Source organism: Chiloscyllium plagiosum, chromosome 11, assembly GCF_004010195.1.
Source record: "Chiloscyllium plagiosum isolate BGI_BamShark_2017 chromosome 11, ASM401019v2, whole genome shotgun sequence".
NCBI classification, from domain to species: Eukaryota; Metazoa; Chordata; class Chondrichthyes; order Orectolobiformes; family Hemiscylliidae; genus Chiloscyllium; species Chiloscyllium plagiosum.
This window is the reverse complement of record NC_057720.1, coordinates 64,562,078-64,576,038: the sequence shown is the minus strand read 5'-3', so window position 1 is coordinate 64,576,038 and position 13,961 is coordinate 64,562,078. Positions and strand designations below refer to the sequence as shown.

Below are 13,961 nucleotides of genomic sequence, written 5' to 3'. Positions count from 1 at the left end.
TGGAATATTAGCGAAAAAGAGCATAAAATATTTAATGAAAGCAATTTTGAAGAGTCAAACTGGACTCAAAACCTTAACTTTGTTTCTCTCTCCAGATGCTGCCAGACTTGCTGAGTTTCTTCAGCCCTTTCTGTTTCTTCCTTCCTGTATTGGACTGAAATTCCATTCTTCAACTTATAATCCAGGAGGCACTGACTCTACTAAACTATCAATCTGAGGGATTTTAGACCATTGTGTAAACTGTTGGCACAATTTTATCCCAATCTCTTGGAGTCAGTACTCAAAATTTTACAAGCGATGTTTTAGTAAAATGAAGAATGCTGTGATACAAAAAGATACATTTCCCTCAGAGTTCACTTAATTCCATAAGCCTTTGATTCACGTATCAACTTTGCTTGGCAGAATTTCCTACTGCAAGAATTCAATAGGACTGCTTATTGAGTGCACCAAGCTCTGTGTCTAATTCTTCACTCTTCCTCCCAATGTGGGAATCTTGGCACTGGGAGTGCAGTCTCTCAAAATGAGCATTTTCATGTCATAGCACTTGATTGTAGTGTCTATAATACAGTCATAATACAATTGCAATCTCAAGTAATGCATCACTTACACGCTTGTAATTTGGTGCCAATGCTTTCTGTAGTGTTGGCAATGCAATTTGGACCAGGGCTTCTTGGAACAGTTTCTTCCTTACAGTGCTGCTGTCATGGTCAAATTGCTAGGAGAGAAAACATTCATTTGAAATTGTTGTTCTATCTTTAAACAATGCAAAATGAAAGAAACCAAAGCCATGATATTTGTTTCAATGTTTAGATTTAACTTGCGCTATATGTTAAAAGTAACTCATTTCATTTCAACAGTGAATATAATAATTCTTATACCGAACTGCATATCTGCATAAGGAGTTATTATTGGAAAGGCACAGATTGCCTAAATGACCTGCCTGGCTCCTCTCCATGGATTTTCCCTTTATTTCCAGTCACATCAGATAAAAGGATTCCCAGTAAAACCCACTGATGCCAACAATAGTGCAAGGGACAAAAATATTAATAGAATAACTGGCAGAAAGCCCAGGAGTGCCTAAGAACCAATGATTAGAAAAAGAAAAGGTTTCAATAAAGTCCAAAAATCAGATCCCTCTAGTATTAAAATGAACTGGCATCTGACTCTCTCCCTCGTTATCTTGGATGCCTGGTTCGCTGATGTGCTTTATGCTTGACATCATACATGTCCACTTAGTAAAGCTCTGTCTGCCTATATGCAGTAATGGCTTCAACCAGAGGTTACTCAGCAAATCAAGGTGCCTTTTAATAAAAGAACATGGGAACAGAGCAATGCCATTTAACCAAACAAGCCTGTGTCAATTCTATCATGACAGTTCTTTACTTGAACCTTATTTATCCTGCAATGCTCCATATCCCTGGATAATAGAATTGGTTTTCTGTCATCAATGGCCATTTTCACCAAAGCACCGTGCACATGAACACAACATTAAAATGATTGGAGTCACAGAGTTGTACAGCACGGAAACAGACCCTTCAGTCCAACAGACCCTCGTCCATGCTGTCCAGATATCCTAAATTAATCTAGTCCCAGCATTTGGCCCATATCCCTCTCAGCCCATCCTACTCATATACCTATCCAGATGTTGTAATTGCACCCACCTGGACCACTTCCTCTGGCAGCTCATTCCATACATGCACCACCTTCTGCATGAAGAAAATGCCCCTTAGGCTCCTTATAAATCTTTCCCCACTCATCCTAAAACTATGGCCTCTAGTTTTGGACTCCCCCGGCCCAGGGAAAAGACCCTGTCTTTTTTAACCAATCTGTGCCCCTCATGATTTTATAAACCTCTACAAAGTCACTATTGACTATGAAAAGGAAAGATTTACTTAGGTTTACGCTTTATTTATGTGTTCACTGTAAAATAGTATTGTCACAATGATTGGTTTATTAAAGTGCATTCATTAAATAATTGACTTTTAACAAAGTCAATTATTTCTGAATGCACATGTGCACGAGTATGCACATAATATTGAGCAGATTATTGAAAGTTATCAAACTTTTTCTTTGTATTACAGTTTACCTTTAATGACCTGATATATTTCATTAAAATATTATATTTAATTGTTATTTGTATATACTTGTAATTATATTTATAAAAGATAACATTGATAATGTGCATGTTCCTTGGTGTAATAACACTGATAATAGTAGATAAATCTACTATAATCAGTCCATAAACATTTTCATTCACTCAGCATCTACAGGGCTCTGGGGGAACGTATTCAGATGTACACGAACTTCTGTGTGAAAAGATGTTTGTTGATTTCAATCCTCAAATGATCTAGCTTTAATATTATATTATGTACCCTGGTTTCAGATTCCACCCTAATTTCAGAGAGTTTTCCTGCATCTAACCTAACAAATCAATCCATTATTTTAAATACTTCAATTTGATATCCCCTTCAACCTTCTAAACTAAAGGGCAAAAAAAAAGTGCAATCTGTCTTAATGATTTAGCTTTGGGACCATTCTGGTGAATCTGTATCTTTTACAAGGAAAATATATTTTTCCTGAGAATCAATGCTCAAACCATGTTCTACATCGTCTCATCAATCTGCTTTGCAACTCAAGAGATAACTACATCACCTTTGTAATCTCAGCTTCTGAGATAAAGGCAACATTTTCTTATCAGTTTTGATTACTTTTGGCAATTTGCACACATGGATGGTTATGTCCTTTTTGTCCAACACTACTTCCAGCATTGGTTCTGTCAGATTCCATTTGACTTTCTGACATCCAAACCAAATAAGCTCATATTTTTTTCACATTAAAATTCACCTGTCATTGACTTTTCCACTCACTCAATCTAACTCTGCTCATCTGTAAGTTCCATCTACACAAATTGATGTGCCTCCTAAGTAATGTCATATGCATCTGGATGTATAACGTGAATCCCTCATTGGAGTTATTGTTATATCCAATGAAGCCTCATTACAGACCTGTGGAAAACACCACTTGTTAAGTCACTGATCAAATAGAGTTATCTTTACCCCTACTCTGCCTAACAAGTGTCAAAATAGACCATATCAGTGGATAGTACTTTACAAAATGACTTTACTTAAGTCCAGTGTGTAAGTCAGATTTAATTTGCAAGGACTGTTATAGCACAGCGATAGTATTCCTACATCTGAGCCAGAGATTAGGATTCGTCTCAACTGCTCCAGATGTGTAAAATAACATGTCTGAAAAGGTTGATTAGAAAAATATCAACAAATATCTTTAGTGTAATGTATAATGTTTTGCAAGTTCCTTACCTTTAACACCCGTTGTTTAATTTTTTCAATCGATGTTATTTTTGATGGATCACTCTTTATCAAGTCAGACAACAGTTGTTCAAATGTGTAGACTGCATTGTCCATTAGCTGAGGATAATAAATGGTAGCTTTAACTCATTAACTGTCAATTAGGAACCAAAGGTTAAATGGGCTGAGTTCTGCCAACCACTTTGAAATCCGGGCACAAGGATGGAAGCGGGAGCTGACCCACTTCAGCCGATGGCAGGACCTTGGAGGCGTAGTGCTGTCCGTGGCTAATTAAGGAAAATGATTTGTTTCTGGACCAACCAAGCAGCCAGTGGGTAAGCATTCTTACTGCCCCAACTAGTCAACTTTGAGGATGCAGTTCCAGGTGTAGTGCAATCCACAGTGACAATGTGGCCCCAACGACTGGCTAATTAGGTTGGAGGGGGATGGTGCAGTCAGAAAGGCAGACTCTGGCAAGTAAAAGTGGGCAGATCCCATTGCCATCAAGTACTCCTCCATGAGTCACGGAGTGCCATACATCCAAGCCATATATTTGTCTCCCTGTAGCACCTGGTGTCTAGAGAACCATTTGATCTCTGGCTGAGTGATATGTCACACAATAAACATCAAACTACTTGGGAATAATTACTAACATTTCCAAAAGGTTCATTTACCAACTCTGTCTGTCTGTCTGTGCATGCACTAGTGGCCATTTTAGGTCTGGACAAGGAGGCAGGTCAGGGGTGGGTGGTGGTGAGGCCACTGGTTATAGAGTCATAGAGATGTACAGCACAGAAACAGACCCTTCGGTCCAACTTATTAATGGCAACCAGATATCCTAACCTAATCTAGTCCCATTTGCCAGCATTTGGCCCATATCCCTCTAAACCCTTTCTGTTCATGTACCCATCCAGACGCCTTTTAAATTCTGTAATTTTACCAGCCTCCACCACTTCCTCTGGCAGCTCATTCCATACACGCACCACCTTCTGCCTGAAAATGTTGCCCCTTAGGTCCCTTTTATATCTTTCCCCTCTCATCCTAAACTTATGGTCGCTACTACTGGATTCCTCCACTCCAGGGACAGGACCTTGTCTATTTATCCTATCCATGCCCCTCATCATTTTATAAACCTCTATAAAGGTCACCCCTCAGCCTCCAACACTCCAGGGAAAACAGCCCCAGCCTATTCAGCCTCTCCCTATAACTCAAATCCTCCAATCCTGGCAACGTCCTTGTAAATCTTTTCTGAACCCTTTCAAGTTTCACAACATCTTTCCGATAGGAAGGAGACCAGAGTTGCATGCAATATTCCAAAAGAGGTTGAACCAATGTCCTGTACAGTCGTAACATGACCTCCCAACTCCTGTACTCAATATTATGACCAATAAAGTATACCAAATGCCTTCTTCACTAGCCTATCTGCGACTTTACTTTCAAAGAACTATGAACCTGCACTTGAAGATCTCTTTGTTCAGCAACATTCCCCAGGACCTTACCATTAAGTGTGAAGTCCTGCTCTGATTTGCTTTTCCAAAATGCAGCACTACACATTTATCTAAATTAAACTCAATCTACCATTCCTCAGCCCACTGGCCCAACTGATCAAGATCCTGTTATACTTTGAGGTAACCTTCTTCGCTGTCCACTACACCTCCAATTTTAATTACACCTCCCGTGTTCACACCCAAATTATTTATATAAATGATGAAAAACAGTGGACCAGCACCGATCCATGTGGCACATCGCTGGTTGGGGGGGGGGAATACAGTGAAGAACAAAGAGTCTAATGGGTTGAGGAGAGGTGGGAAACAGGCACAGTGACAGCCCTGCTGCAGGATTCCCACTCCTGGACATAAAGAGACTTGAGAGTGCCAAGTGAGCATGGCGAAGGAGTAGTGGACAAGATAGACCTTATCTGCAGACACTGCCAAGAAGGGGAAGCTCAACTTCTTCAGTCAGAGCATCCATGATCCCCAGGCCCCAGCCTGGTGGTGTCAATGGCATATTCTCCCCAAGTCTGTTGGGGCCGAGTTACATCATGCTTGAGGACAGTTTGGAAGTTATGGACAATCACTCCTTATCAAGGTATCCCTTCCATCTCAGCAGCTACTTTCATCCACATCCCTGCACCTCAGTGAATTAGCACAGGAAGCCTAAAAGTGAACATGAGAGGAAGTGGTCAACACAGGGTCTTCGTCATTGCTTTTCAAAACTAATTACCAGGAAATAAAGGAAGGGACACCAGCAGTGCATGCACAGTCCTGATGTCTGTTGCAGACATCTGATACCATTAGCCCCATCTAAGCATGTGATAGTGGGCATCTTAGCATTCGGGCCAGTGACTGTGATGATGTGCCAGTGAGCAGCCTACAGTGTTGTACCTACTTCTTGCATGGAGTTTTGAGTTGTTTGAATAAGCCATTGTGTATTGGTGAACTTGAACCGGTTCTTCAATTCCTGAAGCTGGTCTTGAAGAGGGCTTACTTTATTATAACAAGGCTGCATCTTCGCAGCATTAAAAGGAAGATTCATCAGTTGATTCAAGAGCTAAGCAAAAAAAAAATCAAAATGAGAAATTAGTAATTAAACAAGAAATATTTTCCAAAAGTTGAGGTTACTGATGTTAAGGATAAAACAGAAGAAAGTTGTTTGGTTGTTGTTTCAATCCTGACTTTATTTCTAATGGACAGATAAGCAATTTAAATTTTGCTAATTTGCAAGTTCCCTTCAAATTAAATAATACATATTTTGTAACCTTTCCTATACACCCCCATCATTATTATTTTTCTATCCAAGAGGAAGGAGTGACTTGGGTTGTGGGTAATTATCCTTGGAGTAAGTGAACTTTCTCTATCCCAGCTTATAACTCACAATACTGCAGGCCTTCACAGAACAATTTGACTCTGTGGACATGCTTTTCTCAAACAGTGCCGCTAACCAGCTGCCAGCTTGAGTAAAAAGGCTTGACTGGCTTTGGAGCGGGGTGCAGGTGGGGACAGGGGATACATTCCTGAGGAGGCTGCAGGTCAGAAGCCAGCAATAATCCTGCGGTCGGGTGCGATGGGGCCATGGATGAGCTGATGTTTGAGGTGTGTGTGTGTGTGTGTGTGTGACAGAATTGAGATTGGAGAATGGAAAGAGGTATGTTTCATGGGCTATGGGGAAATACTCTCACTCCTCTTGGTCTATACACAGGACTGTGAAGGTGCTTGATCTTGTCCACAAAGCTTTCCTCACATCCTTTTATCCATTGTTTCTGATGCACAGGAATCCCACCTAAACAGATCCAAGTCTTGAAGAAAGGGTAAATATATGGTACACTGCCTCGTTATAACATTTAATTGGTCAACCCACCTTCTAGGTGGAGTCATTGTTTGCCTTCCCTTTTCACCTGCAAGAAAACTAGAGGAGGATAGGTTGGAGTTGGATTGGGGTCAGATTTGAAACTTTAAAAATACTAACAATCCACCCTAACATTAATCTACCTATCTCCTTGATTAAATTCCCTACAGTGTGGGAACAGGCCCTTCAGCCCAACAAGTCTGCACCGACCCTCCGAACAGTAACGCACTGGCGCATTTCCCTCTGAATGATGCAATTAACATTATGGGCAATTTAGCATGGCCAATTCACCTGACCTGCATATTTTTCCGGTGGGAGGGAACCGGAGCACCCGGAGAAAACCCATGCAGATACAGGGAGAATATGCAAACTCTACACAGACAGTTGCCCGAGGCTGGCACTGTGAGGCAGCAGTGTTAACCACTGTGCCACCGTGCTGCCCTTGTGGTTAAAGTTCACTCTTGTAATCCCACGCTGCCTTGAGTTCAAACATTGTCTTTTCTAGGCTTAGACTAAAAGTCTTATCTTCTTGATGGCAATTAAGGTTCTAACAAACTGGCCTTTGTAACTCATTAGATTGAGGGCACAAACCTGCTGCAAAAAATATCAGTGGATCTCTCTTGAAACTAAATGGTTTGTTGAAGGTAAAGTGTAACTCTCTCTACTCTGGCCCCAATAATACAAATGAACTTCAGTTTCTGAAAGACATCTCCCCACCCCCCGCAGTAGAACAGCTGGACAGCTTCATCAGCTATCATTTAGATCCGATTGAACAAAATGGCCAATTTTGTGTTGAAGACCAGTTAACTTTGTATGTTGGAATACAGCCACCTGAATGTACTTCTGTGTGGAAAGTCCAATTCCAAATGTATGATCTAGTTCAAAGTCCAGCCTGTCTTTTATCATAGGGTTTAATTGCTCAAATTTGCAGAAAGCAGTTTTTGGAAAATACTGCACAAAAATATCTTGTATGCTGACAGCTAGAAATATCTTTTAGGCATGAGGAAATCAACTCAGGATGGTTCCAATGCATTCTGCTGATCTTCGGCAGCATCAATGCTCACATCACAACCCACTGAGTTCTGCGCTCCATGGTTACTCCATGACTATTGAATTTGCCAGATACAAATTTCTTCTATATATAACTGAACACTGGAGGGTGAATCTAGTCCTATCATTTTAAAAATATTTGGGAGCGGCGGGGGAAGGATGTCAAACAACTGGCATTGTGGAGCTACAAGTTCCTTTCATGGACATTTGGGAATGGGAGAATTAGATCATGGTAAAACATCATCATTACCTCTTTCAGCTTTTCAGCATCACCAGCACTCTGACATTTTGCACTTAACTCATTCACTTCAGTTTCAAAGAGAGAACGGACTTCGGTGAATCCTGAACTGATCAGTCCCATTAATTCATCCAATATAGAAGCCAGGTAGGGCTGAATATTCTCAAGGCAGCACTTCTCAGCTTCTTCTGCCACTATTGCTGAAAGAAAGGTTTATCAAATTTAGTGGCTAAATTTTTAATTTTGTCCTTTCCTAACTTTATTTCCTTCTGTATTTCAAACTACCTCTCAAAATCATTTATTGCCTGATAAAGTTAAAAGAAATGGCTTTAGTCAGTCTATATGTGACTCCAGGACTCAACAATTTAGTTGACTCTTAACTTCTGTCAGATTTGGTCTAGCAAATCAGGCAGTTGTACAAAAGCTCTGTGGTCCTGCCATGTCCAGACAGTGGTGGTGCTGGGCAATTAAACAACTTATGACAGGACTTGATGCCACAAGTGTCTCCATTCTTAATCATGGTGGAGATATCAATGCAAAAGGCAAAGTTGAAGGATTTGCAAAAATCTTTTGTCAGAGTGTTGGGATGGATGATCCATCCCTATCCCCTCCTGAAATCCCTTCCATCGCAGAAACCATTCTTTGCCAAGCTGATTAATTTCACATAGTGTCAAGAAACAGGGGAACTAACAAGACACAGCAAAGGCTATGCACGCTGACAACATCCTGACTGTAGTATGAAGACTGAAAGACTCTTCATTTGCCTGGAAAGAAACAACTCCAACAACATACTGGAAGTATGACACCATCCAGGCCAAAGTAACCTGCCTGTTTGACACTTGATCCACTACCTTAAACACTCACTCTCTCAGCCTGTGACACTCAGTGGCAGTAATGCGTACCATCTACAATATACACTGCAGCAACTCCCCAAGACTTGTCTGACAGCACATCTCAAACTTGCCATTGCTATCACCTAGGAAGTAATGAAAACAGATACGTGGAAACACCACCATCTGCAGGTTCCCCAAGCCACCTTGACTTGAAACCGTTTTGCTGTTCCTTTATGGCTACAAGATCAAAATCATGAAACTTCCTTCCGAACTGCAATGTGGATCTTACACACCAATGGCTGCAGGAGTTCAAGAAGACAGCTCACCACCACCTACTCCAGGTCAATTTGAGGTGAGTATAGATACTGGCCCAACCAGCAACACCCACATCCCAGAACAAATTAAAATAGTGTCTTGCTCTGAGGTATCAGTTGGTGCCATTCTACAGTTGATAAATGGGGAACAATGAAGAATTGCTCAACCTTTCATTTCTACTCACAAACAGCTTGCCTCTGTTTTGCACTTCCTCCAAATTACATAAGCATGACCATAAACTTATGCTTCACCAAACGATGGGGCACCGCGCTGAAACATCAGTTCCTGTGACACTTGCTGCATTGAGAACAGACTAACAATCACATGCGTTCACTGTTTTTTCCTTTAAATGCTAAATCGTCAGATAAACAGTAAAATATCTGTACACCATTATGGTCACGAGTCTCATTTAACCCTCAATCAGATGTAATTACTGTTTCATGATGTTCTTTCAGGATTTGTCTCTTTGCAAAAGAAGAACATAGTCACATAGCACGGTAATGGAATGTGAAAGGTGTAGAGTTCAATCAAAGAAGAATAGAATGATAAAAGCTTAGGCAGCGTCAGAAGAGAGAACTACGGACATCAGAGTCCACTTACAAACTGCAGGAGGAGGTTTCAGTGCATTGAACTGCTGTTGGACCAAAGAGCAAATGAATACAACTAACAGCTGGGAATTAGATTGTTAGTGTATTCATTTCAAGTATCCCTACCAATATCCAGCAGTATCCTGGCCACCAGAACTCTCATGATCAGGACCCTCACCAATTGGATCCTCAGCAAAGGATGAGATTCTCTCTTTTTTATATACTATTAGGATCCAAATGTCTCCTGCTAAGTACTTGATTGATAATATCCTGAAGTGTGCAGAGTCCAAATCAAAATCTAACTGGAACTATACAGGCGTCCATTCTTACAAGTTCAAACCCCAAGGTGAAAAATCTTTCCCTTCTGTCCAAAGTCTAATAAAAAGAGCAAGATGAAAACAAGTCAAAAAGAAAGAGAAAATGTCTATTTGAAAGGTATAAAATACGATTTAAGTCAACATGTATGCACTCTTAGCATATAATATACACATATTCATAATGTGTTTGAAAATACCTTTGTGCATTCTGTTAAGTAAGATTTTTGCTGTATTCAAAAGAATGCAAACATTTGAGGTAAACCAATTGTTTTAAATAGTACTGTCACAAGAGAATTGAAAGAGATGGGTGCCCTGGTTCCAGATGAAGTTTTTATATGGTGGTTCTCAGAAAATGTTGCAGTTTAGTCCTGTAATGTAATTCTCTCTTTCTAGATCTGTCCATGCAAGAAAGCAGTAAGAAATTATCATCTATAGGCAGGGAAGGTACTTTGGGATATGTCTGGGTGCAGTTGCTGCAAATCTGAGCATTGGTTAGTCATTGGGTGGACAGGATGAGTATTTGGACTCACAGTTTGAAATAAAGTAATGTAGCCTGTTGTACTGGCAGATGTAATTCTAGAAAGTGGGATTATACACAGGTGTATAGATTGAGGTTAGGTAACAGGGCGGGATGTGGTGAACTCTATGGTAGAACAGTCCACCAAAAATTCATTGTGCAAAATACACAATAAGAATGATCACTAGCCACAGGCAAAGATCCATGCAAATAGGATATATCTTGATGTAATCAAATCTGTTTGTGTAAAATCTGGAAAATGTTGCTTCATAAATATTAACACAATAAGTTCTGTTATTGAGGATATACTGAATCAAGCTGTTCTGTTTACTCCATTGCAAAAGAAAACATTATTATTTTCCAGAACTGCTCTGTGCATGTTTAATACAGAACAACAAAAAGCCATCCTTTAGGCAATGCTCATCAGCCATGCAGTGAAAATGATAAGTTCCTTTATTTGGAGTGTAGCAGAATAATACCAATTTGTGGGATAATAGATGACTATTACAATCACTTTCATGCCAAAGTATCTCTAAGGCCAAAGGATATCATAGATTGAAAAAGTCTAAATGGCTTTAAAATTAGGCCTAAAGTTTCCCATTATCATTCACTTGTGATAATTTCTTGGTAAAGTTTTAATTTTAATGTTTGACTGTTATAAGTGTAAGTTTATAAATATTTAATGAACACCCCATTCAGATTGGTAAATTTAAATGTATAAAATATCTTTTTTGTCAGGATTGCATTTGGACATAGGTATCCAAGTATGCAATACTCAATGAGAGGTGTGATATTTTTATTCAGGTGTGAATTGTTTTGTAATTTGTTCATAAATTACGTACAGTTTTCCAAAACAAATGGGCAGCATTAGTGACCGTGTTGATCTTATAACTGTGATATTTGGAAGCTTTATTGCTCTCAGAGTGTGCATTTTAAATGGTAAAATTATGAAAGCTATCACCATGAAAGAAGTGGCAGAGTTAAACTGAGGAGCATAAATATGCTTAAAAAAACTCAGTTAAAGAGTTCACTGTTAGAGCAATATTTCAAATTTCATTTAGATTACCAACATTAGTAAAAGACTCTAAGTTCTTTGTTCATCTGAAAGCTCTTCCACACATTTGTTAAAAGTTTGCTGGAAAGGCTACGGATCCCTGGAAAGCCAAGATTAAGGGCTACACATTTTCAGGACTTATACCAAGGTTTCCATGCATAACTGGAAAAAAATGCTCGTTGGAAATCTCTCCCCATTGATTCTCAATCATGAATGCCAGTATCATTTTATTTTTTCTGAAGATATCTGGTAGGTGAACTATTAATGCCCTGCTCAGATCCTCAACATATGTTCAAAATAACGTTGAACACTGATCAACTGACTCAGTTTCATTCCCACCTTGGGAAGAAAAGGGACATAGAAACTTTCATGAGTTAGCCTTGATTATATCCATTATCTTTTGGCTCAAGTTGGAAACAGTGCAGATGTATTCTGTCGCAGGTGGAGGTAAAGTTTGACACAGATCAATTCATCTTGCTACATAAGACCCATATGTGTTAGTCAAATACAGAACAACACTTACAGTGACAATGGAGATGATTAAGTATGTGCCTGTTCTGTTTGCCACACTGGAATTATTAATAGCAGGCTCCAGAGCCTAAATATCTGTCTAGTCAGTATATGTTCTGAGATTGGCCCTCAACAATTTATTATTTTTACTGATAACCAAGATGGTACCATAAAGAGCCATAAATCCATGTTTCCCAATGCGACAAATATTACTGAGGTAGACAGTGACAATAAATTGCAAATGGACATTAACCAACTGAGTGACAAAACTATGGCAGATGGATTTCAATACCAACTATTGTCATGAAAAGCTAACCCAAATGAGAAGAAATTAATGGATTAAATGGGGAGGACCCATGGAAAATTATTTTGATAGGAAGCAAAAGCATTTCTGGACTGAGATGTGTTTTTTTTTTGTTATGTCCAGGTTGCACTGAAATGTTTGGAATGGTTCCCACCCTGAGGCCTAATGAACCATATCTTACAGAATGCACCTCATTAACTACCTACCCCACCCCATAGCATGTCTCATGTTCGATTCTGACTCCACCCAGGTCAATTCACCACTCAGTAGATATCCCAGGATTCACCAGCATCCCTTGCAAGAGCCTCCTTTTTCAAAGACAAGCACTCTCGGACCAGAGGTGCCCTGTACAGGTCCTGACATTTACCTTGGATATGGCAGCTATGGGGAAATCAATGCTTTACAGAGGTCCTGCTGGACAGGGTGGTGCAAAGTTGGGGGACTTCCTCTTTTCCCATGACAGTTCACAACACTGCACCATATCAGCCTGGTCCAAAGTTACCACCCAGTTAAAGTCATCTCAGCTCGCTGGAGAAACATGCAGCTCTAAGAAGATCAATGATTTCTACTTGGCTAGTCTAAGTGCTACCATCTTCTCTCCAAGACCTCTCACTTGACCTCTGTTACTTTACCCACCTTCCACCGAGGTTCATGTTCTACCACTCTCATTAATACCTGCAACATTGTCCCTCATTCATTGTCTCACACCCCAAACTCTCTGACCACCACTAATGCTGCATTGCACCTGCTGCCTAATCACTCACCCAGGGCATCTACCCATCTGCAACAAAAGTAACAGCTGTGCCACCCACTTTGTATCCATGATACCAGCCTTTATCTCATTCCAGGAGGAAAACTGGCCCTAATAGGGCAGAACAACTCAAGACACACGGTGGGCTGCCCAAAATGTGTCTCCTTACCCCTTATGTGAACAGTAATGGTCCTGAGTGACTGACTGATTGTGTCAAGCCCCTGGGCTGATACCAGATGCTGCCATTGATTTATTCTACACCAAACCCTGACCAAAGACTATTTCCCTTCACTGACAGAGAACTGCTCTCCACAATGCCTTCACTTGTATCTGCACTAAATGGCGTGGCAAGACAGTATTAATAATAGCCTGGTATCTCTGGCTCAGGGGGCAAAGTACAAAAAGGCAATGCAAGGCAGAAGTGCTGTGAGCATCCAGATAGGCTCAGATTTAGCGAGTGCTCTGACAGCAAACAAAGAGCCTGGGGATGCAGCCTGGTCCAGTCTAAATGCTGACAGTGTCCTTGCAGCAGCATTACAGTAATAGTTGCTGATGCAGCCTGAGTGCAGCATTAAAGTGCAGAAGCAACCTGCAAGTGATTGTGCCATGTGGATTGTGAGAGGTTGGCGCATATTGAATGCCCATGCCCAGAGACAAGGGCTGCACTTCCGAGCACGCTCGGAGATGTTGGTGCCCAGTGTCCAACATGGCAGTCTTTCAGAGCAAGCAGTGGGCTGACTCCGCCAGACACCCATTCTGATTTCCATGTTGACATTTAGCTTGTTTGATGCTTTTGGCAAGAAAGGGAGTTGAATATTAATGAGGCAAGTTG

General features: G+C 40.5%; 1 protein-coding gene across 4 annotated transcripts in view; it reads right to left on the bottom strand.

Moving 5' to 3' along the window:
- Window positions 1-13,961, bottom strand: part of niban1a (niban apoptosis regulator 1a) — a 133,352-nt gene that overhangs the window by 10,984 nt on the left and 108,407 nt on the right. For all 4 annotated transcript variants that reach the window (XM_043699559.1, XM_043699560.1, XM_043699561.1 and 1 more), the window contains exons 9-12: window positions 7,954-8,141; window positions 5,697-5,858; window positions 3,321-3,428; window positions 608-715 (exon numbers count right to left, since the gene is read on the bottom strand). In XM_043699559.1, the coding sequence (XP_043555494.1) occupies window positions 608-715; window positions 3,321-3,428; window positions 5,697-5,858; window positions 7,954-8,141 (566 nt within the window). The remainder of the gene's footprint in view (window positions 1-607; window positions 716-3,320; window positions 3,429-5,696; window positions 5,859-7,953; window positions 8,142-13,961) is intronic.